Below are 27624 nucleotides of genomic sequence, written 5' to 3'. Positions count from 1 at the left end.
GCTGAGCCGCCACCCCACCCTTACAAGCCTCCTCTCATTACACTAATAGAAGGCAATCTTCCTCCACTCGGCCCCATTGCCACCCACAGAGACAAATGGGCTGCCATTCTGTTGGATGCTGCATGGTGGCTGGCCAGTTCCAGGGTCATTGTCAGGGAGAGCGTGAGAGGGAGGAGAGGGATGGGACTGGAAGTAGGGCTGCAATTACTAGCCTATTCAGCTCCCTAGAATAAAGCCCTTGTCATTAGCTAGGAGCAGGAGGAGGTAGGGAAGGCGGAAGAAAGAGCCTGGCACACACTTACTGCACCCGGCTCTGGGTTCCACGCCGCCCCCCACCCAGCTCTCACCTGAGGGCCTAAGTGCCCTGGTAAGCACAGAGGGTTTGCCTGGGCGGGGGGTGGGGGGGGTGGGGGTGTGTGTGTGTGAACCCAGGCCCATTCCCTGGTGGTCTCACCATCCCCTCAGAGGCCTCTGCCAGCCCCATAACTACTCCATTGCCCCCCAGTCCCTGATGCCACCCCTTGGCTCCTTTCTTACAGAAACCCAGCTTTCAGACTTGCTCAACTTTGGGTGTTCCCACCTCCTGGGGTATCACTCCCTGGCAGGCTCCACATCCCAAGGTAGAGTTTCTCCTGACCCCATCCCTCAAGGCTTCTCTTCAGGTGGCTGGGGCAGGTTGTCCTAGCAACACCCACCCCCAACCCAGGGCTGGGGCTTATCTGTCTCTTGGGGAGGGGTGAGGGTTTCTCCTGGCCCCTTAGTCTCTCCTCTGGGCTGAGGGTTTGCCTCGGGCTGTGGCAGCTCCTCTCCACTGGTCTGACCAATGGGGCTGTGGGTGATCAGCTGCCGTGAGGCCCCCATGGGATTCGTCCAGAGTTCTTAAGAAAGGGATTCTTGCTAAGTCCCACAGCTTGGAGTGGGGCAGGGAGAGGACAGACCCCTCAAGTTGGGCTGATCTTGATCACCACTGGCTTCAGCTGGGGTGCAGAGGAAGAATGTCAGGGAGCCAGCTCTGAGGTCACACACCAAAGGTCCCAGCGACCCTGAGACCTGATCAATTGGTTTAGATTTCTCATTGGGGTCTCCTGTGCAGACCAATGGGCTTATCCCCAGAAGATTCAGAGGCTGATTGGGCTGGAGCCTGGCTGAGCTGGTGGGAAGCCAGACTGACAAGAGCCTAGCTTGTCTCAGAGCCCTGCAGCCCAGCCCAGGATCTCCCAGGGTGGCCCAGAGGGCTTTGTGACCCAGCAACCCTGCGCTAGCCCTCAGCCCAATCTCTGACTTTGGCAGGTTCTCACAGAGAAATTCCTGGGGAGGTGTGGGCTATGCTCTGTGGAGGTGGGGCACCTGGTTAAAGGAAAGTGATAAGGGGGTGTAAAGGGATCACATAGGGTTAGGAGCAAGGATGTGGGGGTCTAATGGGAGAAAACGTTCTTAGGATGCAATCCCCCCAGGAAGCCAGGAACAGACAGACTGACTGACACATACTTGGTTGGACTGTCAGAAAACATCCAGAGGGCCTCCTCCCAGAGAAGCCAAGAAACTGACATCAGAAATAGACAGACAGACAGACAGAGAGGCAGAAATACACTCTAGGAAACTACAAATGAAACAGAACAACTTGGAGTAACTGGGAACAGAGGCAGACAACAGCTGAAGGTCTGGACCAACTGGGCGTAAGTCTCCCTGTCCCACCCAGAGGGGAGGGCTGCAGGAGGGTAGTCCCTCCATAACCGAACATCCCCCTACCCTCCCTCCCAGAGCACCTCTGTCCCCCACCTTGGCACCTGCCTTTTCAAGGGAAAACTAAGATAATAGATTTCCTACCCTCCCACTCCAAATCTTGAGAAAGAGGCCTATTCCCTTGGCAGCCATGATGGGGGAGCACCCCTCCCCTGCCCCACATACACTTGTCACTCTCTCCCACATGGCACACCAGCCCCTCCCATCCCTTCCCACCAGGGTCCAGGGCCACAGGGCAGGTGGGCAGGCAGAGGGGTGTGGGCATGAGAAGGAATAAGAGGGCTGAGAAGTGAGAGAAAGGATGACCATGGAAAATCCAAGGAAAGATTCCTGTTGCCACACCCCTAGGACTGAGCTTGAGGGCACCCTGTCATCCATCTTCGCCGATGCCTTGTGCTTGGGTAGTAGTAATTAAATGCTTATTGAATGGAGCTGGATTGACAGGGTGGGAGGCAGACTAGACAGCCCTTCTCCCTGCCTGTCAAGGAGGAGATTTTTAGGAAGAAGACTCAGCTGTGTGTCTGAACAGTGACAGCCCATTGGAAGGAACCAGGACCCTCTGTCTCTTTCCTCGAAGATCATCCTGATGCCACTCCGCTCTCTGTCCTCTTTTCTCTTCTCTCCTGCCCTCACATTCTCCCATTTCTGTCTACTTCCAGTTTCCAGGTGAGCCATTTCCAATTTGGAAATTGGAAACTAGATGGGGAGATCCTCCAGAACTCAAGTGGCCTTACTTGTTCTTATGTCCCCGGGCACAGAACTTGACCTACAGACCACCCAGGGCATGGACACAGTGCTCCGTCCCTCTCTTTGCCTTCCATGATCCTACCTGGTCACCCTCGGAACAAGCACACCTCCCTCAGCCCTGGACTGAAGGATCCCAAAGTGCCACTTGCTTTGGCCTGACTCTGAGACCTCAGAGTCCTGCCTACACCCCGGCCCTGACTTCCCTTTAAGGGAACATGAGTAGTGATGCCTTTCAGGGATGATTTTGTGTCTTTGTGTCAATAGCTACCATCTCTGATGCCTACCTAGTGCTCTCCAAGGAATAAAGGAGGAAAGATCATGGAATCACTCAGTCTCAAACAAGGAAATGGTGAGCGGTAGGAGTGACATGCCTTCAGGGCAAGTCTGGGTGCTGGTACTTTCTGGCCACGTGATTATAGGCAGGGCTCTTGAGTGCTCTGAAACGTACTCTGCTCTCAAATAAGACAGGGACAAGAAAGCCTGGTCTAACCTCACTGAGCAGCTGAAAGACCCAATGAGATTATGTGTCAGTGTTACTTTCCTGACAGACCACCCTCTTGGGAAATTGAGGCCCAGGGGAGCTGAGCAACTTGGCCAAGTTCATCCCAACAACAGGAGACTGTAGATGAGGCCAAGTTCAGGCCAGAATCCAAGTATCTTGACTCCCAGTGACATAAGAAACAAGTAAAAAAAGAGAGAGAAATGTGCAGAACTAAGAAGAATTGGTGGAAAGAGAACAAAGCGTGACCAAGGCCCCGGGATGTAGACACAGGAGAGGAATTTGATGTGGGCCAGAAGGGGAGAGGTGAAGCAGAGAGACAGGTGAAGGTGGAAGACAGACAGGAGCACAGAAGTGCAAGGAGGAGGGGCCACAAAATGGGAGGTGGAGGGGAGAGGGACTGAGTTCAGCTACTCAGAGTGACTCTCATTTCTCCTACCCTAGCTGAGGAAATGATCTGCGTGGCGCAGAATTATTTACCTATGCTTATGTTCCAGGGGAGTCTAGAGCTTAAGAAACCCAAAGAACTCTCTGAGCACCTGTTCAGGCGGCTGTTAGGTGTTAGTCCCACAATGTAAGACATCTGCAGCAAACAGCTGTGGAGGGGCCACATTGTGGGAAGCAGGCGGTGCCCGCAGCCTTGCAGCGTTTCTGTATCCATTCAGCACTTTGTTACTCACCGCCCTTCCTGTGCAGGCTTTGCAAACGTGATGATAATTCCTCACAGAAACTTAGAGGTGGAGGTACTCCACGTTAAAAGGAAAAGTTTATAGTACACGTAAAAGCTAAACAAATAGGTTTTGTGATGACGATGACTACTCCCTGCGGAAGACAGCTATGTTGTTGGCATTATTGGAGAGACCCCAAATATGTGCTGTAAAATTCACATTTTCTGTCTGATTAGATTGGCATGCTGGGCCCGTTCCATCAAATATATGTATATATATTTAAGTTTTATTACCCTAAGATGTCATCAGTGACTAGGAAGTGATCTGATATTTTGCTAGTTAAAATAGTTAAATTAATTTAAAATTCTTTAATTAAAAAAATTAATAAACGAGAAAGGGACTACGACTAACCCACGACAAGATGAAGCGGGCCTGGGACAGTGACACCAACCCCTGACTCAACATTCTCCCCCTTCCTTCCCAGGTCAACAGCTAACTCAGTGAAAAGCCTGACAATTAAAACTCAGTCATCTTGGCTCTTTTATGGGAGGAGAAAGATTAGAAAGAAAAGAATAAATCTTTGCTACCATAGAAAAGGCAGGCAAAACCCTGGACTGAGCACCTGCTTAGTGCCAGACACCCTACCACGTGATTATATATTCTGTGTACAATCCAACTAACTTCCCTTGATTTCTAAAAAGATGATATTTTATGTAGGCTCTTTAGGGGAAGGAGCCTAAGTTTGGCATTTGAATATTAGGGTATAATGGCCTCCAGAGTTGGGAATGGCTCATCTGGGGACCAGAGGAAGGCAAGAGCAATAGAAGGCATGAGGCAGGAGGTAAAAACAGACAGACAGACAAAAACACAGGACTCAGAGGAAGAGGCCGAATGGCGCTGTGCAGTGTGCTTTGCTTCGAGGGGAAGGACAGTGGGGGTGGGGAAGGGGGGACGGCCACCAATGCATTCCCACCTTTGGGAGGCCAAGTCGGAGCAGGCGGGCTTCTGCTCGGCGTCAGCGGCTGGGCAGCAGAACTGGTGCAGCACGGTCTCATTCCTGAGGGCAGAGCAAGAGGGAGAAGGTCAGGGGCGGCCTTGACACATTGGGCCCAGCTGGCACTGACACATCCCCCACCACCTGACCTGAGAACCCTTCAACTTGTGTTAACATTACTCCAGGGAGGAGCTTCTGGCTCTTCTCCAACACGCAGTAGGCCCAGTTCAAACACCACCTCCTGCTTGCAGTCCCCGGACCTCCCATCAACCACCTCCTCCTCCTCCTTCTGAGCACCCCCCACCCCCGGCCCTGTCCTCTGCATAGGATGTACCATTTATTCAGCCCTCCCGTTTATCATTATAGTTCTTTATGACCCCGTTCCCTACTATGATCTGGCAAGGCCAAACTAGGTCTATTCACCCATCATGCACAGAACTGTATGCAGGGAATGTGTTTAAGCTGATCGTATGCGAAGGTAGAAAGCACTCATACAGAGATTTTAGGGTTGCTGGCTGAAAATCCAAGGCACAGTGCTTGATGAGGGATTTGTTTGATGCAAATGAAAACGCTAACCCAGAGGCGGAGATAGAAATTCTAGTGCCAACTCTACAGCTAGCCAGATGTGTGATACCTCATCACCTTTTCCAGGCCGCAATTTGTTTACTAATGAAGTAAATGAGTTGAACCAGAGAAGTGGTTCTCAACCCTAGCTGCTTATTAGAATCACCAGGAGCTTTAAAAACCATCAATGCCTGGGCCCTAACCCCCAGGGACTGATTCACTTGGTCTGGACTTTTATAAGGTCCAGGACTTTTTATAAGGACTTTTTATAAGGTCCCAGGTGATTCAAAAGGTAGTCAGAATTGAGAGCCATTAGACTAGATGATTTTCAAGGTGACTTCCATCTCTAAAACTCTGTGATTCTAATATCTACTTTGAGCCACCTTGGGATTTAACAGTAAAATTAATTTTGGATGAAGGTATGCTGACATGTGGTCTTCTCTCCCTTAGCAAGCATTCACCATCATGGAGTCAGAGAATGACAGACCTGGGAGGGCCCCCAAAGATTTCCCAAAAGACATTTTGAAAACTTCCTTTAGCCTCAGAACACTTTGTCCAAACCCAATCTTTCCTGGAAGCCCATTTTGTAAAACAACGAAGGTGGTCCCTCTATGGTCAGGGAATTGGAGGTCTATGCCTCCTTGATCTGCTGGTCCTAGTCTTGGTAGCCAACTCCCATGTGTCTCTTGGGGGCCCCAGGATTATAAGAGCATAGATTAGAAACTGCTGTGTTTGGGGTGCCTAATGGTTAAGCATCTGACTACAGCTCAGGTCATGGTCTCATGGTTTGTGAGTTCGAGTCCCACCTTGGGTGAACACAAGCCCAGCTTTAGGTGAACAGAGCCCAGCTTCAATTAAGCTGGAGCCCCACTTCAGGTGAACATGAGTCTTTGGGTAAAATATGAACCCCGCTTTGGGTAAGCCCAGCTTCTCTCTCCCTCTCTCTCTGCCCCTCATGGGATCCTCTCTCTCTCTCTCTCTGCCCCTTGCTCACTTGCTGTCACTTGTGCCCTCTCTCTCTCTCTCTAAGAAAGAAAGAAAGAAAGAAAGAAAGAAAGAAAGAAAGAAAGAAAGAAACTGCTGAGTTTATCTCTTCTCATGGAAGAAAATAATGTTGGATCCTACCTTAATCTGACAAAAATAATTCCGGAAAGATTTCATGCTTAAGTGAGAAAACATAAAACGAGAAGATTTACAAGGAAACTTAGGAATACAGTTTATGTGTTGCGGAGACTTCAAAACAAAACAGGAAATTGAAACGCCATTAAGAAAAAGAAACATATCTGACTACATACAATGAAAACATCTTGTATGGAAAAAGATACTCTCGTAAGCCAAACAACAAATGATAGAGTGGGAAAATAGATCTGCAACACATATGACAGAAGGCCATATCCTTCTGCCAGAAGGCCTTCATATCCTACATTGAGATCCCACAAATTCATAATGCAAAGACAGACCCAGTAGAAAAAATGGGCAAAGATTAGGAATCCCAGTTGACAGAAGAGGAAATCCAAAGCGCTGGTAAATAGATGGAAAGATGCTCTACCTTACTAGTCAATAGGGAAGTGCAAATTAAAGCAGCACTGAGATGCCATTTCCCAACCACCATACTGGCAAACATTCAAAAGACTAGTTACAATAAGTGCTGGTGTGAATGTGGGGAGAAACATGCCCTTGTCTCCCACCTGTGTGGTTGTGAAGTTTTACAGCTGTTTTGGAAATTAAAAAGAACTCATGTCAGATACAAAATCAATGTACAGAAGTCAGTTGCATTCTTATACACTAACAATGAAGCAACAGAAAGACAAATAAAGAAACTGATCCCATTCACAATTGCACCAAGAAGCATAAAATACCTAGGAATAAAATACCTAGGAATACCTAGGAAGCATAAAATACCTAGGAAAATACCTAACCAAAGATGTAACAGATCTGTATGCTGAAAACTATAGAAAGCTTTTGAAGGTAATTGAAGAAGACATAAAGAAATGGAAAGACATTCCCTGCTTATGGATTGGAAGAATAAATATTGTCAAAATATCAATACTACCCAAAGCTATCTACACATTCAATGCAATCCCAATCAAAATTGCACCAGCATTCTTCTCGAAGCTAGAACAAGCAATCCTAAAATTCATATGGAACCACAAAAGGCCCCAAATAGCCAAAGTAATTTTGAAGAAGAAGACCAAAGCAGGAGGCATCACAATCCCAGACTTTAGCCTCTACTACAAAGCTGTCATCATCAAGACAGCATGGTATTGGCACAAAAACAAACACATAGACCAATGGAATAGAATAGAAATCCCAGAACTAGACCCACCAACATATGGCCAACTAATCTTTGACAAAGCAGGAAAGAACATCCAATGGAAAAAAGACAGCCTCTTTAACAAATGGTGCTGGGAGAACTAGACAGCAACATGCAGAAGGTTGAAACTAGACCACTTTCTCACACTATTCACAAAAATAAACTCAAAATGGATCAAGGACCTGAATGTGAGACAGGAAACCATCAAAACCTTAGAGGAGAAAGCAGGAAAAGACCTCTCTGACCTCAGCCGTAGCAATCTCTTACTTGACACATCCCCAAAGGCAAGGGAATTAAAAGCAAAAATGAATTACTGGGACCTTATGAAGATAAAAAGCTTCTGCACAGCAAAGGAAACAACCAACAAAACTAAAAGGCAACCAACGGAATGGGAAAAGATATTTGCCAATGACATATCGGACAAAGGGCTAGTATCCAAAATCTATATAGAGCTCACCAAACTCCACACCCGAAAAACAAATAACCCAGTGAAGAAATGGGCAGAAAACATGAATAGACACTTCTCTAAAGAAGACATCCGGATGGCCAACAGGCACATGAAAAGATGTTCAGCGTCGCTCCTTATCAGGGAAATACAAATCAAAACCACACTCAGATATCACCTCACGCCAGTCAGAGTGGCCAAAATGAACAAATCAGGAGACTATAGATGCTGGAGAGGATGTGGAGAAACGGGAACCCTCTGGCACTGTTGGTGGGAATGCAAATTGGTGCAGCCACTCTGGAAAACAATGTGGAGGTTCCTCAGAGAATTAAAAATAGACCTACCCTATGACCCAGCAATAGCACTGCTAGGAATTTACCCAAGGGATACAGGAGTACTGATGCATAGGGGCACTTGTACCCCAATGTTTATAGCAGCACTCTCAACAATAGCCAAACTATGGAAAGAGCCTAAATGTCCATCAACTGACGAATGGATAAAGAAATTGTGGTTTATATACACAATGAAGTACTACATGGCAATGAGAAAGAATGAAATATGGCCCTTTGTAGTGACGTGGATGGAACTGGAGAGTGTGATGCTAAGTGAAATAAGCCATACAGAGAAAGACAGATACCATATGTTTTCACTCTTATGTGGATCCTGAGAAACTTAACAGAAACCCATGGGGGAGGGGAAGGAAAAAAAAAAAAGAGGTTAGAGTGGGAGAGAGCCAAAGCATAAGAGACTCTTAAAAACTGAGAACAAACTGAGGGTTGATGGGGGGTGGGAGGGAGGGGAGGGTGGGTGATGGGTATTGAGGAGGGCATCTTTTGGGATGAGCACTGGGTGTTGTATGGAAACCAATCTGACAATAAATTTCATATACTGAAAAAATAAAAAAATTAAAAAATTAAAAAATGTATCTTATATTACTGAAAAAAAATAAAAAAAGAAAAAAGAGAAAAAAAAGAACTCATGTCGGGCACCTGTGGGGCTCAGTCGGTTGAGCTTCTGACTCTTCATTCCGGCTCATGCCATGATCTCATGGTCATGAGATCAAGCCCCACGTCAGGCTCTGAGCTGAGTGTGGACCCAGCTTAAGATTCTCTCTCTCTCTCTCTCTCTGTCTCTAAAGGGTTAGTATTCAAAATCTATAAGGAACTTAGCAAACTCAACACCAAAAAAACAAAACAAAACAAAACAAAACAAATAATCCAGAGAAGAAATGGGCAGAAGACATAAATAGACACTTTTCCAAAGAAGACATCCAGATGGTCACAGACACATGAAAAGATGCTCAACATCATCATCAGGGAAATACAAATCAAAACCACAATGAAATACACCTCACACCAGTTAGAGTGGCTAAAATTATCAACTCAGGAAATAACAGATGTTGACTAGGATGTGGAGAAAGGGGAAACCTTTTGCACTGCTGGTGGGAATGCAAACTGGTGCAGCCACTCTGGAAGACAGTGTGGAGGTTCCTCAAAAAGTTGAAAATAGAACTAGCCTACAACCCAGCAGTTGCACTACTAGGAATTTATCCAAATGATACAACAATGCTAATTCAAAGGGTCACATGCACCCCAATGTTTATAGCAGCACTATCAACAATAGCCAAAGTATGGAAAGAGCCCAAATGTCCACTGACTGATGAATGGATAAAGAAGATGTGGAATATATATATACAGTGGAGTATTATTCAGCAATCAAAAAGAATAAAACCTTGCCATTTGCAGCAAAGTGAGTGGAACTAGAGGGTATTATGCTAAGCAAAATAAGTCAGTCAGAGAAAGACAAACATCATATGACTTCACCTGTGTGGAATTTGAGAAAGATAACAGATAAACATAGGAGAAGGGAAAGAAGATAAAAACAGCGAGGGAGGCAAACCATAAAAGACTCTTAAATACAGAGAACAAACTGAGGGTTGCTAGAAGGCAGATGGGTGGTGGGCTGGGCTAAATGGGTGATGGGCATTAAGGAGGGCACTTGTTGGGATGAGCACTGGGTGTTGTATGTAAGTGATGAATCACTGGGTTCTACTCCTGAAACCAATACTACACTGTATGTTAACTAACTTGAATTTAAATAAATAAATTTTTTTAAAAAATTCTCTCTCTCTCCCCCTCTCCCCACCCCACTGCTTGCTCTCTGTCTCTGTCTCTGTCTCTGTCTCTGTCTCTCTCTCAAAAAAAAAAAAAAAAAAAAAAAGAGCACATGTCTTCTGACCTGGCAATCCCACCTCTGTAATTTTATACCCTAGAAATGTAAGTAACCTGTTCACAAAAGTATTTGTACAAAATGTTGTGGCAGCATTGTTTTCAGTGGGAGAAACAAAACAGCTGGAAATAACCCGAGTCCCCACCAATCAGGGCATGGTTGAGTGAATTGGGATAGCTTCATTTATACCAGGGAGTTGTGCACTGTACCTCTATATGGAATTATGTGTGATATCTCTTGGCCTGGATGGATTTCCACACGTATGGCTAAATGAGAAAAGGAAGCTTCAGAGAAGCATATGTAGTTTTGTAAAATAAACAAGGACCCCTCTCCCTCAAATGCCTATTCTATACATTGCACTGTATTTCTACATATATATATATGCATATATATATATGTGCATATATAACTAAGCTGTTCACACTGGCTACCTCAGCAAGAAGGCACTGGGACAGAGTAGGCAAAAAACGGAAAAGGAAAAAATATGCTTGGTGTAATGTTAGCTGAAAATGTTAAATATAAATTCCTACTCTTGATATTATTGTAAATACATTATAATTGGATATGCACCTGAACAAGGACTAGAAAGTTTCAGGAACCTACACAAATATTAATGTCATTTCAGGACAGATCATGGACATTTTTATCTTGGATTTGTGTTAATTTAATAAATTATTGCTTATGGATTACATATAATCTATAGATTATGGACTAATAATTAATGCAACTAATCTAGTTTTGTAAAAGGGCAATAAGGAAAATAATTGAATCTGACCCCTCATTTCCCAAATGAGAAAATTGAGGCATGGAGTGAGGAAGTAATTTGTCTAGGGTAGTTCCCTGACCAAAGTCCCAGCTCCGTCTTCCAGACACCCTCATCTCCCTCACTCCAGCCCTTAGTTCCTGGGGCAAATCAGAGTGTTCAGGGAATTGTCTGGATCTCAAATGTCTGATTATAGCCCCTAGGAATGAGGAGAAGGGGGAGGAGGAGGAAGGAGACAGGTAAGAAACCAGAAGGGCTCAGAGCCATGACCCAGGTATGCAGGTATGGCAGAGAATGTACCCCCCCACCCCAGTTCCTGCCACCAGGTGTACCTGTGCCCTGGGGGTCAGGTTCAGAATTTCAACAAATGTCCCCGAGATCCTCAGCAAAGAGGCAGAGTGTGTTCACCACTCAGGGCACCAGCACTTAGCTAGGAGCTAATTAAAGCTTTAGCCAGGGCCAGGCCCTCGAAATTCTGGGACACTGTACACCTATCACTTCCCACATCTATATTCAGTTTGAGACTCAGGATTCCACTGCATGGCCATAAAAATGGTGGAGTAGTTTGGAGGAACTAGTGGTGTGTACAACATCACAGTAAGTAGAGGCATGAAGAAGGGGGACTCCCAGTAGGATAATCAAGGAGGCAAAACCAGGATCCCAGAGGAGCAACTTTGAATGAGGAACCCCCTCCTCTCCTTCACTGAGGTGAACACAGCAGATCTAACCACCAGGGAACCTCTCCAAAGAAGATTCCTTGAGTTCCAGGAAAAGGCAGAAATTATAAAATCATTTCCCGTCACTTCCCTGACACCTACCCCTCCTGGTACCATCATCACTAGGGCTGGCAGAGCCTGAAGACTGAGCTCCTTTAATTTTTTTTCACTGTCTCTTAATTTTTTCACCTCCTCCAGGAAGTCTTCTCTATCTAAACATGAAGAATAGGAGGAAAAGTTCACTCCCTTGCTCAGAGGTCACTCCTATTCCTGAGGGGTGGGAGAGGCTGAATAGCCAAAACAACTTTGAAAAACAAGAACGGCGCGCCTGGGTGGCTCAGTCAGTTGGGCGTCTGACTTCAGCTCAGGTCATGATCTTGTGGTTCGTGAGCTTGAGCCCTGTGTTGGGTTCTGTGCTGGCAGCTCAGTCTGGAGCCTGCTTTGGATTCTGTGTCTCCCTCTCTCTCTGCCCCTCCCCTCTCATGCTCTGTCTCCCTCTTTCTCTCTCAAAAATAAACGTTAAAACATTTTAAAATAAAATAAAATTAACCTCATACCTTGTGCCATATTTATATATAAATTAATACAAAATGGAATATAGACCTAAAGTAGCAGATACCATTTAAAACTTCTCAAAGAAAACACAGGAGAAAATGTGTATCTTAGAGTATGCAGAGATTTCCTAGCTAGGACACAAATAGCAGAGATCATAAGAAAAAAATTAATAAATTAGACTTCATCAAAATAAGAAATATTCTCTTTGAAAGACACTGTTTAAAAAATGAATAATCCTTACAACTTAATAATAAGATCAAAAACCTTATGGAAAAAAATGTACAAAAGATTTAAAATAGATACTCTGCCAAAGAAAATATACTAATGAAGTGGTTAGTTATTAGGGAAATGCACATTAAAACCTCCATGAGAAAGCATTCCACACTCACCAGAATTAGTAAAATTTAAAAGTCTGAAAATAGCAAGTGTTGAAAAGGGTGTGGAGCACCTGGAACTCTCACACACGTCTTTCTGGTGGAAATGTAAAAAGGTGCAACACTTCAGAAAGCACTCTGGCAGTTTCTTACAAAGTTAAACATGCACTTACCACATGACCCTGTAATCACATTCCTAGGTATTTACCCAAGATAAATATAAACATAGATTGATAAAAACTATTCATAGCACCAAACGTTCACAGCAGTAAAATAAAACTGGGAATTCTATACATGTACATTCAATTAATCTTTGACAAAGGTGCAAAGAATGCACAACAGGGGAAAGAGGGTCTCTTCAACAAATGGGGTTGAGAAAAGTGGATATCCACATGCAAAATAATGAATTTGGATCTGTATCTTACTGTACACAAAAGCAGCTCAAAATGGATGAAAGACTTAAACATAAGACCTGAAACCATAAAACTCCTAGAAGGAAAAAAACACCGGGGGAAGATTCACGACATTGGCCTTGGCAATTGTTTCATGGATAGGACACCTAAACCACAGGCAACAAAAACAGAAATACACAAGTGGAACTACATTAAGCCAGAAAGGAAACAACAGAGTGAAATGGTAACATACGGAATGGGAGAAAATATTTGCAAACCATGTATCAGATAAGCAATTAATTTCCAAAATATATAAGAAAGTCCTACAACTCAAGAGCAAAAAAAAATAATAATTAAAAATGAGCTGAGTTGAGTTTACCTGAGTGAAACATTCCTCCAAAGAAGACAAACAAAAGGCCAACAGGTATATGAAAAGATGCTCAATGTGACTCATTACCAGGGAAATACAAATCAAAACCACAATGAGGTATCACCTCACCTGTTATGATGGCTATCATCAAAACATATGTATATGACAAGTGTTGAGGAGGATGTGTAGAAATTGGAATCTTTGTACACTGTTGGTGAGAATGCAAAATGTTGCTATGGAAAACAGTATGGACGTTTCTCAAAAAATTAAAAATAGAACTATCATATGATCCAGAAATCCCACTTCTGGGTATTTATCCAAAAGAACTGAAATCAGGATCTTGAAGTGATATTAGCACCCCAATATTCAATGCAACACTATTCACAATAGCCACGATTATAAGCAATCTAAGTGTCCATCAATGAATAAATGGATAAAGAAAATGTGGTATATACATACAATGGAATACCATTCAGACTTTAAAAAGAAGGAAATCCTATAATACATGACCACATTGATGAACCTTGAAGACATTAAGTAAAATAAGTCAGTCAGAAAGACAAATACAGCATGATCCCACTTATGGAAGGTAACTAAAATAGTCAAACTCATAAAATCAGAGGCTAGAATGGTGGTTACCAGGGGCTGGGGAAGAGGGGGAAATGGGAAATTGCTAACCAGTGGGCATAGTTTTGATTACACATGATGAGTAAGTTCTAGAGATCTGCTGTACAACATTGTGCCTGTAGTTAACAAGGCTATATTGTACATTTAAAAACTGAAGAGAGTAGGTCTCATGTTAAGTGTTCTTACCAGAGTAAAATGAAGTACAATGAATAAAGTTAAACATCATATTTTGGTTTGAATATCCATGTCTTAAACCATGTGACTAAAATGAGTGGTTCCCACTTTGGGAGCATCTGCACCTTGGCCAGAGGAGTAGGAGGGAGTAGAACTGGCCCAGAGTTAATACAAGGAGGGCACAGGTACATGTCCTCACCAAGCACTGTCTATAAATTCAGGAAATGATCTATCCCGCACACATATGGTCCAGGTGTTCTAAGTGTATGTAGAGCCAGTTTTTATCAATAAAATAAAAATACATGTTTAAAAAAAAAACCAGCAACAACCTAAATGTTCATTAACCGGTAAATGCAAATTGTGGTATATCTATACAATGGAATACTATTCAGCAATAAAATGAACAAGCTTACTCATATGTGCACCAACGTGGATGAATTTCAAAAGAGCATCATACTAAATGGAGGAAGCTGGACACAAAAGTCTACACATTGTATGACTTCCATTTGGATGACTTCTTAGAAAGAGCAATATAACAACAGTGACATCAGATCAGTCTCAGTGATAAGGGAGGGAGACAGTGAACTGTAAAAGGGAACAAGGAGTCCTCGGGGTGAGGGAAATGTTCTATAGCTTCATTGAGGTCATGGTTGCAGAACTGTAGACGGTTTGTCTAAACCCATACACTTGAAGTCAGTGAATTTCATTGTATGTAATTGTGCCTTAATACAGCTGATGTTTTTAAGACTAAAATCTTTTCCTCCCCCTTCTCACCTCTTGATACTTCATCAAGAGGCTTTAGAATAATTTCTTTTCTAACTTTCTTCCTCCCATTGCCCCCAGATCACCTAATTATTAACTCCCCTCCAAGCAGCAATAAAAAACACCGGATTTTTCCTTTCCTTCAACCGCTAGATTGGATTTTCAGAGACCAGATGGCTCATGACTGAGCCAAAGGAGTCCAGGGGGCCAGAAACTAGGACAATGAGAAACTGGGGGTGGGGATGGTTGAATGGGGGAAATTTTGGAGCTGGGCCTGGGGCCGAGAGCCCCTGAGAAGTGCAGTGGTAACAGTGCTGAGCTGGAGACCCAGCTCCCCTTTCAAAACTGTGGGCCCTCTGGAAGGTCAAGTCATGGTAAATGAGGCTCTTATTCTTGCCCTGTTTATGTCACTGAATTATAGGGATTCAATAAGACTTTGAATGTGAAACTGCCTTGGGAGAAACATAATAAACCCTGCACAGATGCAAAATCTTATAATGACTATTATTGATATTATTAGTCCTCGTCACTGAGGAACTCAGCAACCACAGCGCTATTGCAAGCAGAGACCTACCAGGGTGCCATCTTGACTTCCTCTTCCTGGGCCCCCACCCCCTCTTCCAGGCATGGGGGCAATGGACGAAGGGGCAGATTTCCTTTGCTCATTGGTGCAATCTGCCACTGCACAGTCTTCCACAGAAGGCTTTGGAAAGATCTTAGTAAGGCAAGTGCTTACAGATGATCCAGCAGCCAGGGGCAGAGAAAGGAAGTGGCTTGTAGTTACTTACATGTGGATTTTGCAAGTTTTTCACTCAATTCAAACAAGAAACAGTGGACCCCATCTCCCTTCACATCTCCTTAAAAAGGCATCAGGGTATTCTCTTCCTAACAGAAAGGGTCACCTCTCCTCCTTACTCTCCCCCACAGAGCTCAGAGCCAATAACACTCCATAACTGCTTGCTTGTTCATTTACTCATTGAGCAGTTCCTGCCTGCTAGAAACTTGATGTACGATAACCATGAAATGATGGACTGGAGAGGTAGATATTATTATTCCCATTTTACAGATGAATAGAGAAATTTAGTAACATGGCCAAAGTCACACCGCTAGGAAGATGTTGAGGTAAGACTTGAACCCAGGCCTGGTTCCAGCCCCCAAGTTATTTTACTGCCACGGAAAGAGCTGGAGATGTGCAGTCGGCCAAATAGGAGGCCTGGGTGTGAGTTCCAGAAAGACATCCAGCTGTGTGGTTTGGGCAAGTCACTTGAGCTCTCTGAGCTTCTCCCCTTATCTGTGAAACCCATGACCTCACTGCGCTGCTTTGAATGTCGTAAGAGGCAACCAGCACAAAAGCTCCTCGTGCATGAGGCAGACCGAAGGCCACACCGGGGTGGGGCCGCTCGTTGTTATGGCCTCCTGACTGCAGCTCCACCTCCCAGCCCATGTCTCAGACCACCACAGTGCCCTTCTGAAAAAGTGTTTTCATTTCGTGGAGGTGGCAGGCACAGGGGAAAGACTTTGGCTTGGAATCAGGAGGACTTGGACGTACATAGCTCCTTTGCCATTTACTAAGCTTTGTGACTTTGGGAAAGTCTCTTAACCACTCTGAACATCTTCCTTTATCACTCAAATGGACATAATAATAGTAGTATCTCACTGGATAGTTGAAGGAACTCAATGAGAAAATATACTTTAGGAATTTCGCCCATAGCCCACAGTAGTGTATAATAAATGGCAGTCGCTCCATTCTTGAATTAGTTGTTCCATTTTCCAGCCAAATGGCCAACTCTGGGCCCTGTGTGTGTCTATATCCCTATGCGCGTGCACAGGGCCTGCCACTGATTACCTGTTCATTGCTTGCTAAACCGACAGCAGAGTCGGCCTGGGTATAGTCACCATGTTTTACATGAGGTCCTCAGGCCTGATTCATCTTGCAGCTCAAAGGGTGTGCCCTTTTGCCAAACTCTCCCTATTTTCACCAGCCCCCCGCCCTTGGCAATCACCGTGCTACTCTTGAGTTTGACTTTTTTTTTTTTTTTAAAGATTCCATGCATAAGTGATACCATGCAGTATTTGTCTTTCTCTGTCTGGCTTATGTCACTCAGTGTAATACCCTCAAGGTCCATCCATGTCGTCTTAAATGACAGGATTCCCTTCTTTCTCATGGTTGAATAATATTTCAGTGTATATCTACAGCACACTCTTTATTCATTCATTTGTTGGTGGACACTTAGGCTGTTTCCCTATCTTGGCTCCTATAAATAATGCTGCAATGAACAGGGGAGTGCAGATATTTCTTTCAGATTCAGTTTTAGTTTCCTTCAAGTAAATACCCAACGTGGGATCGCTGGATCATATGGTATGATATCTTTAAGGTTTTGAGAAAATGCTGTTTTCCATGGTGGCTGCAGCCGATACCCCACCAACAGTGCACAGGGCCCCCTTTCCACCCTCAACCTCACCCACACTTGTTATTTCTTGCCTCTTTGGTGATGGCCATCCTAACAGCTATGAGGTGATGGGATACATTGGGGATTTGATGTCCATATCTCCGACAGCTAGTGGTGCCAAGCATTTTTCTAATGTACCTGTTGGCTATTCATATGTCTTCTTTGGAAAATGTCTATTCAGGTCCTTTGCCCATTTTTTAGCCGGATGTTTGGGGATCTTTTCTATTGAGTTCCTTATAGATTTTGGATATTAACCCCTCATCAGAGGGGTTTGGCATGTTTTGGCAAGTATTTTCTCCCACTCTGTAGGTTGCCTTTTCCCTCTGTTGAGGGTTTTCTTTGCTGTGCAGAAGCGTTTTAGTCTGATGTGATCCCACTTGGTTATTTTTGCTGGTGTTGCCTTGTGCAGTCCTCATCAGTCACCTTCACCACAGTGATGGGCACACAGTGCTGCTGTCTCTTCCCTTCTTTACAGCACTTCACAGTTTATATAGCATTTTCTCACCTTTTACCCTTTGTACCACCTTGTGAGTTAGAGCCAGTTATTCCCCTTTGCGGATGAGGAACAGAGATGTGACCTGGTTTCCCTGAGGTCACACAGCCAGTAAGGGGTGGAATGAGTATTGAACTGAGGTCCTCGGGTCCTAGGGGTGCACCGGCATGGAGCAGTGAGGGAGCCACATACTCTAGGGAAGAATTCCATCAAGGCCCCTTAAACTACAGGAAGTAGCATGGTCCCATGGAAAGCAAGCAGGCTGGAGGTTTTGGAAGACGTACATTCAGGCCCTACCTTTCCACTGGGATGGCTGTGAGATCTTGGGCAGATCATCTGACCTTCTTCTGCCTCAGATTTTCAGCTGTGAGGAGGGAGGATCATAAAGGAAGCTACCTCATAGGGTTATTGTGAAGATCAAACAAAATAACCCATGTCATGCTAGTGCAATGCTTAGCAGAGAGCAGAGTCAAAATCGATGTCCATACCATGCACCGATACGGGGACCATGCACCAATACAGGCCACGGCAAGTCCAGAGTCCAGAGTCTGGTTTTGCTACTTTCTAGTTAATAGGTTGGCCTGCCGGAGCCTCAGTTTCCTTAACTGTAAAATAGGATGCTAATGGCATCTACCTCAAGGGTTAGCATGAGGATTCAATGAACCAATATATCTAAAGAGCTCAGAAGTGTGCCTGGCCACGTCAATATGCCCCTGCTGTCCCTAGATCCAGAATTCCTCTCTCCCAGCCCTGGAGTTGCATGCAAAGTCTTGCAATAACAGCCCCTATCCATCTCTGAATTATATCATTAGGAAACAGAGTGAAATGCACGGACACCTCCACCAGAAATCCCAGGCTGCCTTGATCTCCAGATCTCCAGGTTCCGCTCACCCTCCAGGGCCCAGCACCCAGACCTCTGCAAAGCCTTCCCCTGTTGCTGCTGTGCCTGCACCCCAGCCCTGCTGGCCTCAGCTCCTGCCCCTGTCTGGGCTGGACCCTCTTATCTCTGGATTCCCATGCCAGCCTCCTTCCAACCCCAGTGGGCCGCACCATCAATTTTTTCCACGCTGCGTCACCAGTGTTTATGTATATGCCTTTCCCTATACTAGAGTGAGTTCTACAGGGCAGAGCAGCGCCTGGGACCAATTAGCTTCTCCATCCAGGATGGCATGCAGTCTGGCTCGTGGCATGCAGTAGATATCATTTGCTGACTCAATGTGTGAATAAAGTCCCTATTACCGAGGGTGCTGGAGAAAAACGGGGAATTAAACATGCACATTCGTGAAACGCATACATATGTCAACAAAAGCCCAAGTACATGCCACAGAGACCTGTCCACCATTATTATCAAATGTGCAGCTGTACAAAGCCCTTTCCAGACGTTGCCTCAATTTAATCGTCATTTTACAGATGAGGAGGCTCAGAGAAACAGGATACTTGCTTAATATCACATAGCCTTGGCATCAACGTGGCAGTCTGGGGGAAGCCTAACTCAGACCAGGAAAGCCGGTCTCTCATTTGAGTGTGCCAGGGGACCCCAACCTCCTCCTCCCTCCGCGTTCACCAACCCAGCCACGCCTCAGGCATGAGGGCTTCCTCTGAGCCCCTGAGCTTCCTGCTGCCCTCTCTCCTTCCTGCCCAGCACGGTGGCCCTGCCAGCAACCCCCGAGCCATTCAGTCGCCTATCTTGAAGCCTACTTGTTTCAAGTCCAGCCGTCTTTGTAGGGAGCCAGCCAGCAGAACTCCTGGTGCCAGGCTGGGCGGCTCAGCAAGAATTACAGAGCCAGGCGCTCGGCTGCATCCCACCAGCTCTTCTCATGAGAGATCTCTCTATTACCTGGCAGACAGGTGCCTGGCTACAGGGGACAGCCAGCTTGAGAGGACGGATTGGAGCCACCCAGCCCATGCCAGCCACAGAGGCTGCTTCACACCACATCCTGCCTCGTACCAGAGAAGCGCGCCTACACAGTGTTACTCACCCACCCTTAGTCAATTGTGGGCATTCACTGCTTTTTCCAGGAACGGTGAAGGCAGATCCTGGTCAATAACAATGGCTGCATTTGTCAGTGTTTCTGATTTACCGTAACATTTTTGAGTGCCCTATGAATAATCCCAGTGAATAATGGTAGTAAAAATAATCATAGTATGTAATTATAATAATAATTAATATTAATATTAATGCCATGTACCTGACGAGGAAATTAAGGCCAAAGGAGGTTTGATGACTCCTGAGACACAGCTAAGACTCCAGCCCCATGCCCCGCCACTGCTGTCTACTGCATCCTGGCACTCGCTCCTGCCTTGCCCTACAACCCCAAGGCAGGCATCGCAGGGGAGATGGCCTCTGGGCTGTGACAGCAAGAGCCTTGATCTTGCCCTCTACAGCATAGTCAGATTTGGAGTTAGACAGAAACATAAAACCCCATCCAGCCAATCCCCAATCCTGTACCTCAACTACCTCCTAGCCACCTGCCCTGCTCATGTGCTGCAACCCAATTCACAAACCCACAGAAACACTCACTGCTTCTGGGAACCAGCTACACACTAACACTCAGTGTGCTTACAGACACTTGCTTGGGAGTGCAGAGATTCATACACACATAAATATACATGCATGCTCTTCATTGCACACACACATATGTGCACACACTCCTTAACACGCACACCTCATTTTGTGAACACACCCACAACTCTCACAAAAATGCACATGGTTCCTAAATATACTCCAAGTCTCACACTCAATAGAAACTCCCCAAACCTATGCACACACAAACCTATGCACACACAATATGCGAATGCACATGCATTCACTCTTGCGTATGTAGACACACATATACATATATACATATTTTCACATACAACTCTGCATGTGCAGTCATGTGCGTGCACACACACACACCACAGAGCCCAAGGATTTTCTAGCCCCTACATGAACCCTCCTGACCATGTGGGTCCTGGAAGGATATGATGTTCCATGGGGACCTACAAATCATCCATCTGTGGCTATGTGTGGGTGGCATTCTGCCAGTCCTCTAGCCTAGTCCTGTGTGGCATGGCAGAGATGAGTGGGCCAAAGGCCAAGTTCAGAGCTGCAGCAACACGAACGGCTGTCACATGGGCATGGTGCCACCAACCTTTTTGTCCCTGAACATTGAGCCAGGTTCCCCATCAGGACTTGCCTAGGGGAAGCGCTTCTCATGCTGCAGAGGACTCCCCTAGAGTGGGGATGGCTATGTCAGGGTACGAGAGGCTAAAGCTTGCATGGGAATCTTGAAGACACCACCTTACTGTGTGACCTTGGGTGGGCCACCTTAACCTCTCTGAGCCTCAGTTATCACACTTGTGAAATAGGGATAATAATACCTTCCCATCATGGGTGTGTGGATAAAATGAGGTGGTAGATGGACATAAATGCCGAGCACATAGCAGAAATTAGGACACGGATATTGAAAGGAAGACGGAATAAATGACTGAATAGCAGATGATTGGGAATGGCACTCTAGGGCTCTCTCTGCTGAACTGCTCTCCCTCTTCTGCCCTTTGAACTCCCAACTCAGTTTGCCACAGTAGCGCACCCTTCCCTGTTCAAAGTTCCACCCCCATGTCTTCCCGTTTGTCTCTCACCCCCCAGACTCCTCTGGAAGCCCCATCTGACCCTCCAACCCCATCTCTCCCACCCCCTTCCCTTCTTTTATTTTTTGAATACATGCATGTCTTCCAGCCCCAGGGCCTTTGCACAGAATGTTTTCCCTTCAGGTCTTCACGTGGCTCTGTCCCTAGCTTTATTTAATCTCTAGGTGAGGTCTTGCCTAGCAAAACTACCCTCCCCCTCAGTCATCCCCTTATTATCCCTCAGAGTCCTTATGAGTTTATATGCACACACATATGGTCATTTTCTTGTTTAATACCTGTCTTCTCTTGAATATGAGCTCCGTGATGGCAGAGTCTTTGTCTGACTGTGAATTCCCAGCACCTGCAGCAGAGCCTGACACACAGTAGGTGCCCAATAAATATTTGTTAAATGAATATACAGATATGACTCCAGCCCTTGAGGCAACTAAATAAGATTTTTCCATCCCTAAGTAACAATAATGTGCTCAGCTCCCCTCTCTCCACCTTCCTCTTTCCTATACAGCATAGTTCATTATCTTTTAATACTTTCCCAGCCCCTAGCTAGTCTAATTATTCCCAGCACTCATGTGAATATTTGTGTATATGTGTTGATAAATGAGTGTGCTTGGGCCGATCTATTCTAATGGTTCTTAAGCAGGGAGCAGCATCAGAATCCTGAGAGTTTCATTTAAAAAACCTTCGGCTGCCCTCCCTCCACTAACCGCCCTGTGAATGACATTCTCCAGGGCGGAGTCAGGGTGCTCGAGTGCATCTCTTAGCCATCTGGATACCTGTTACTGCATCATCTGCAGGAAGGCAGTGGAGAGCAGAGGTGAAGATACCAACTGCTGGAATCACACTGCCTGGGTCTGGGTGTGGACACCACCTCGTGACGGTTGCTTGCCCTAGGACAACTTACCTAACCTCTTTGGCCTCACCCCCCCACTGTAGCAGTCATCAGCACATATACAGGGTTAAGTCTGTAAAGCACTTAACCCGGTGCCTAGCCCATAGCAAGCGTATGACAAAATGTTCACTTTCATTAAATTATTGTGGCTTCGCTCTAGGTAGTGATGCAGTCTTCCTCAGTTTCCCTACAGGGCTCAGCTAAGGGCCATTCTGTGGCAGATGGTCAGCAAGTATAGTTGCCTGTTGTATGATGGAAAAAAATGTGTAATTTCTCCCACCTTCCAGAGCGGTCTTCTGTCTTAAACCCATGTCCCCCTCCAGTTATCAACCCATTACTCTTCCTTATAAGAAAATTCATCAAAGACTTTTCTATACTCACTGTCTACTGTTCCTCTTGTTCTGTCATCCTTTAAAGTTCTTAGTAGGGAAATTTCAAACATACATTTTACCAATCTTTTACCCCAATAGTTTTTGCAGGAGTATTTTATTTTATTTTATTTTATTTTTGAGGGGAAGGGACAGAGAGACAGGGAGAGAGAGAATCCCAAGCAAGTTCCACGTCCAGAGCAGAGCGCAACACAGGGTTCGATCTCATGACTGTGAGATCATGACTTGAGCCGAAATCAAGTCAGACTCCTAACCAACTGAGCCACCCAGGCGCCCCAGCTGGAGGCCTTTAAAGCATACCCCAGAAATAATATCACTTTAGACAGAATATATTTCTAACAAATAAGAACTTTAAAAAAGATACAATAAGAGGATCATTATTACACCTAACTAAATAATTCTCCATTATCTGTGTTCGAATTTCCCTGTTTGCCTTAAAAATGTCTTTTTAGAGTTGTTTGGCCTAAATTAGGACCTACTCAAGTTCCACACCTCACATTTGGTTGATTTGTCTCTTTTCCCTTCTTCCTTACACCCACACTAATCAAGCTCCCCCGTGGTGCTACCAAAGCTATGCTTTTCAAGGTCACTGATTACCTCAATACTCTTAAGGCTGACAGCAGTTCTGTCTCTCACCCTACTCCAGGGCTTGCCTCCACCTTCCTACCCTCCTGGTTGAAACACCTCTGTGCCAGCACACCGCACACTTCTCCAGCCTTTCTCTTGAAACTGGCGTGCTCCAAGGCTCCATCCCTAGTCCTCTTTAGTATTTTCTCGCTTCTTGGGGATGTCATCCAGTCTTAGGGCTTTCAAAGCCATCCCAAATTTATACATCCAGTCCGTTCCAAGTGCCTACTAATTGTCTCCACTTGGGCGTCTACATCCCAAACTTAACATGTCTGAGACCTCACCTTTCGTCTCTCCCTGTCCAGACTTCTCCATCTCCTCCTTCCAATAACTTTGGCCCAAACTCTTGGACTCACCCTCAAATCCTCTTTCTCTCACACACCGCATTGATCCTTCGGGAAATACTGCTGGTTCGACTGCTTGTCACCACCGTCACTGCTCCTACCCCAGGTTCACACCACTTCCATCTCTCGATTGGAGCTTACCACAATGTCCTGCCTGTGTCCTTGCTTCTGGCTTTCTTCCTCTTCAGGCTATTCTCAACTGAAACTCAACCCAGCAGCCAAGGTTCCTTTTAACCCAGTTTTTCTGAAAGTAAAAGCCAAACTCATCACAATGCACGTCAGGACCCTATCAGTGTTTCTCAACAAGAAACATTGGTATTTGGGGGCCCCTGGGTAGCTCAGCCGGTTAAGCATCCGACTCTTGGTTTGGGCTCAGGTCACGGTCTCACAGTTCTTGGGTTTGAGCCCTGCATTAGGCCCTGCGCTGAGGGCGTGGAGCCAGCTTGGAAATGTCTCTCTTCCTCTCTCTCTGCCCCTCCCCCACTTGTGCTGTCCCTACCTCTCTCAAGATAAACTTTAAAGAAAAAAAAAGAAACATTGGTGTTTTGGGCAGGAACATACTTCACCATGGCAACGGTCTTGTGCACTATAGGATGTTAAGTGTATTCCTTGCCCCTCAGCACTTCCCCATCAACCCTGTCAGCCATTGTAACAACTAGAAGATTCCCACACATTTCCAAACAGCCTGATGGATCCCAGGTGAGCAGGATTTGCTGCACCCCTGCACTCTCCCACCTTCCCCACACCCCACCAACATTTCCGATGTTGCCTCAGACTACTCTCCCTGCAGTCCTTCTGCTCCTGTCTTACTTGAACAACCAGGTGGGTTCTCTCACCAGGACTCTGCCTCTGCTGTGAGCACTCACCCCACCCCCCAACCCGATGGCACAGAATCCCCTCCTCCAGGCCTTTTGCTCAGGTCTTATCTTCTCAGGGAGGCCTTCCCAGGGTCCCCTGTTTGAAATTGTAAACCCCCTTACTCCCAGGTCCCCCTCTCTGTTTTATTTTTCTCCAGAACACCCCTCCCATCAGATGTGCTGTATGGTTTCATTCTTAATCTTGCTTAGTTTTTGGTCTGTCAGCTTCACAAAGGGAGTTGAGGATATTTTGTTCACCACTGTACCCCAGTGCCTGGAACAGTAGTAACTGGCACACAGTAGACAATCAAATATTTTTTAAGTGAAAGAACACACATGCCATGAATATACACTTATGTAGAGAAGAAAACAAGCACTTTTAAACCAAGGAATAAAGAATTGATTTCATACTTTGCAATGACTGGAGTATACTCAGTCAGGGGTGGGAGGTAGGGGGAGTGGTGATGAGAACCTCAGTTTCTTCCTCATATCAGTCCAGGAAGACTTCCTGAAGGAGGTGGAGCTTTAGGACTCACCTTCAGCTCATATGAAGGAGATTATAACACCCTGGCAGCTCTCCCAATCCTGATGGCCGTAGGCAACAAAGGGAGTCAAGCTAAAAGAGTGGTGAAGACTTTTCAGGTAAGGAAGTACACTTCCTGAATCTTATTTCCACCGCGATTTACCAATGTCTGCAGGAGACTACAGCAGCTGATGGAGGTCCAAGTTGAAATAGCCCTCCTAGGTAATGTGTGCCTACCCACCCACCTCTCAGAAAAACACACCCCAAAGAATTACACAGAAGCAGGCTACCCAGAGCTTGCCTTCCAAACTTCAGCAGACAAGAAGAAAGAATTCAGATTCGCAGCCATGCAATGGCATATTTTACAGCTATTATAAAAGAATAAGGTGGCTCTTTTTATATTGAATATGGAAGGATCACCAAATGGATATTAGGCGGAGGAAGCAAGGTGCAGAACAGCATATAGCTTACTGTCATTTGTGTAAAAAGAAACACACACACATAAACACAAATATATACAAACATTTATGTATGTGTGTGTGTATTTGCTTGAATGTACATGGACTATCCGTGGAAGGACTCATGGGAAGCTGCTAACAGTAGTTTTTGGGGGTGGCGATGGGGATGAAGGGGTTGGAAACGGGGTGGGGAGACACTTCACTATCAACTCCTGCATTTTTAAATTTTGTGCTATGTATTATTTATTTGAAAAGCGTAATTTAAATTTAAGTTTTTTAATGTTTATTTTATTTTTGAGAGAGGGAGAGAGGGAGAGAGAGAGAATGAATGGGGGAGGGGCAGAGAGAGGGAGACAGAATCTGAAGCAGGCTCCAGGCTCTGAGCTGTCAGCACAGAGCCTGATACAGGGCCCCAACTCAGCAACCCGACAGATCGTGACCTCAGCCCAAATCTGACACTTAAGTGACTGAGTCACCCAGGAGCCCCAAGGGTAATTTAAATTTTAAAAAGAGCACAAATAAATTAGCAAAATGAAAACCAACAGGGCCAGGTGAAACGTTCAGCATTTTTGGTGTTAAAACGAAAGCCACTTGCACAAGTACAGGCCACCAGAAGTCTGAGGACAGAGTCCTTCAGCCCTCGCTGACCTCACTTGATAGGTCCCACTTGTGGCCAGGGGCTGAGAAAGCCAGTGGGTTCCCAGGTGCCATCCAAAGCTGGGCAGGATCCAGAACCTGCCCTGCTGGTACAGGGTGAGGGAGGGGCTCCCTGTGCCCAGGCTGGTCTGCCCATACCTCCTGGGCTAAGGACTCATTCCTAGCTCCTGTGTTCTAGAAAGCAGTGACGAGGTGGCCACACAGAGCGACCCACAAAGCCAGGTGGAACAGGAAGTGGTAGGCTTAGGTGTGTTCTTCTGAAAGGAAAAAAAAAAAAACAAAAAACCACGCCCGGGGGGGGGGGGTGGGTGTGGATCATGGACAGGAAGGCAAGGAAAGGAAGAGATGACCCTTCTTCAAATGTTTGAGGGATTGTGAAGGAGAAGTCGTCCTGTTCTGCACCCTCTGGAAGCCACAGGGAGGTAAGGAAGAGAGCTCTACCTTCAAAAACCACTTTCTGACTCCAAAGGTCCTAAAATAACAGCAACTACTATGCTCTTTTGAGTCCTTACTGTGTGCCAGGCACTTGCCTTGCTTGGTGCTTTATTGGCATTTCCTCTTAATTTCCACAGCAATCCTATGAAGTTAGGACTATCCCTATCCGCATTTACAGATACGAAAACCAAGCCTGTCGCTACTGAGTATCAGCTCATGACGGAGTCAGGATTCAAACCTAGTGCTACAAATGAAGCCATATGCTTCATCATAGGTTGGGCCAGAATCCCAAGATTATGTGATCCTATAAAGCACAAATATAAACACGGGAAGCTAAGTTACAGCCGGCATTCTCTCGCCGACATGTCTTGGGTACATGGGAAGCTAGGGGAGGTGGATGCTGTGCAGAAGTCGGACCTCGGTGGCACCATCCTGATCCCTGAAGCCGCCCCCGCCTTCTCCCCTTCTCCAAAGGGGATCCACTCACACCAGCCTGGGCTGGGGCCTACGGAGGGAGGCCTGGGAAAGGATCCGCACCCTCGTGCGGAGCGGTCATGGTCTGGGGCGGGGGGAGCCGGCAGGGCCGCGGGCGGCGGCAGCAGGAGCAGCAGCGGCCGCACGGTGACGCAGCACGGAGGCCCCCAGACCTCCCCCTCGGCTCCCGGGAAGGCGCGGGCGGCGGTGGCGCCGGGGGCGCTCCCAGACGCCGTGGGCGGGCGGCGGTGTGCTCGCCGGGCGAGTCGGAGGGGGCCGCGGGGCGGAGAGATACCGAGGGGAACGGTCACACTCGAGAGACTGGCGGGGGCGCGGGGAGAGGGGACCAGGGAGAGGGGCAGGGCGGCCTCAGGCGGAGGCCGGCAGCGCGAGCGCGGCCAGGCCCCCGGAAGGCGGGCGGGGGCGCCGCGGGCCGGGCCGAGCCCGAGCGCACAGGTGCCA

At 46.1% G+C, this 27624-nt stretch overlaps 1 protein-coding gene across 10 annotated transcripts in view; it reads right to left on the bottom strand.

The window, feature by feature from the left end:
• The window catches only part of IQSEC3 (IQ motif and Sec7 domain ArfGEF 3), a 108524-nt gene that overhangs the window by 69518 nt on the left and 11382 nt on the right, over positions 1–27624 (bottom strand). For all 10 annotated transcript variants that reach the window (XM_040462993.1, XM_040462996.1, XM_040463000.1 and 7 more), the window contains one exon: positions 4631–4714. In XM_040462993.1, coding sequence (XP_040318927.1) covers positions 4631–4714 — 84 coding nt within the window. The remainder of the gene's footprint in view (positions 1–4630; positions 4715–27624) is intronic.

Source organism: Herpailurus yagouaroundi, unplaced genomic scaffold, assembly GCF_014898765.1.
Source record: "Herpailurus yagouaroundi ecotype Mexico unplaced genomic scaffold, PumYag 355, whole genome shotgun sequence".
NCBI classification, from domain to species: domain Eukaryota; kingdom Metazoa; phylum Chordata; class Mammalia; order Carnivora; family Felidae; genus Herpailurus; species Herpailurus yagouaroundi.
The sequence above is the reverse complement of the archived record's forward strand: the minus strand, read 5'-3'. Positions and strand labels throughout refer to the sequence as shown.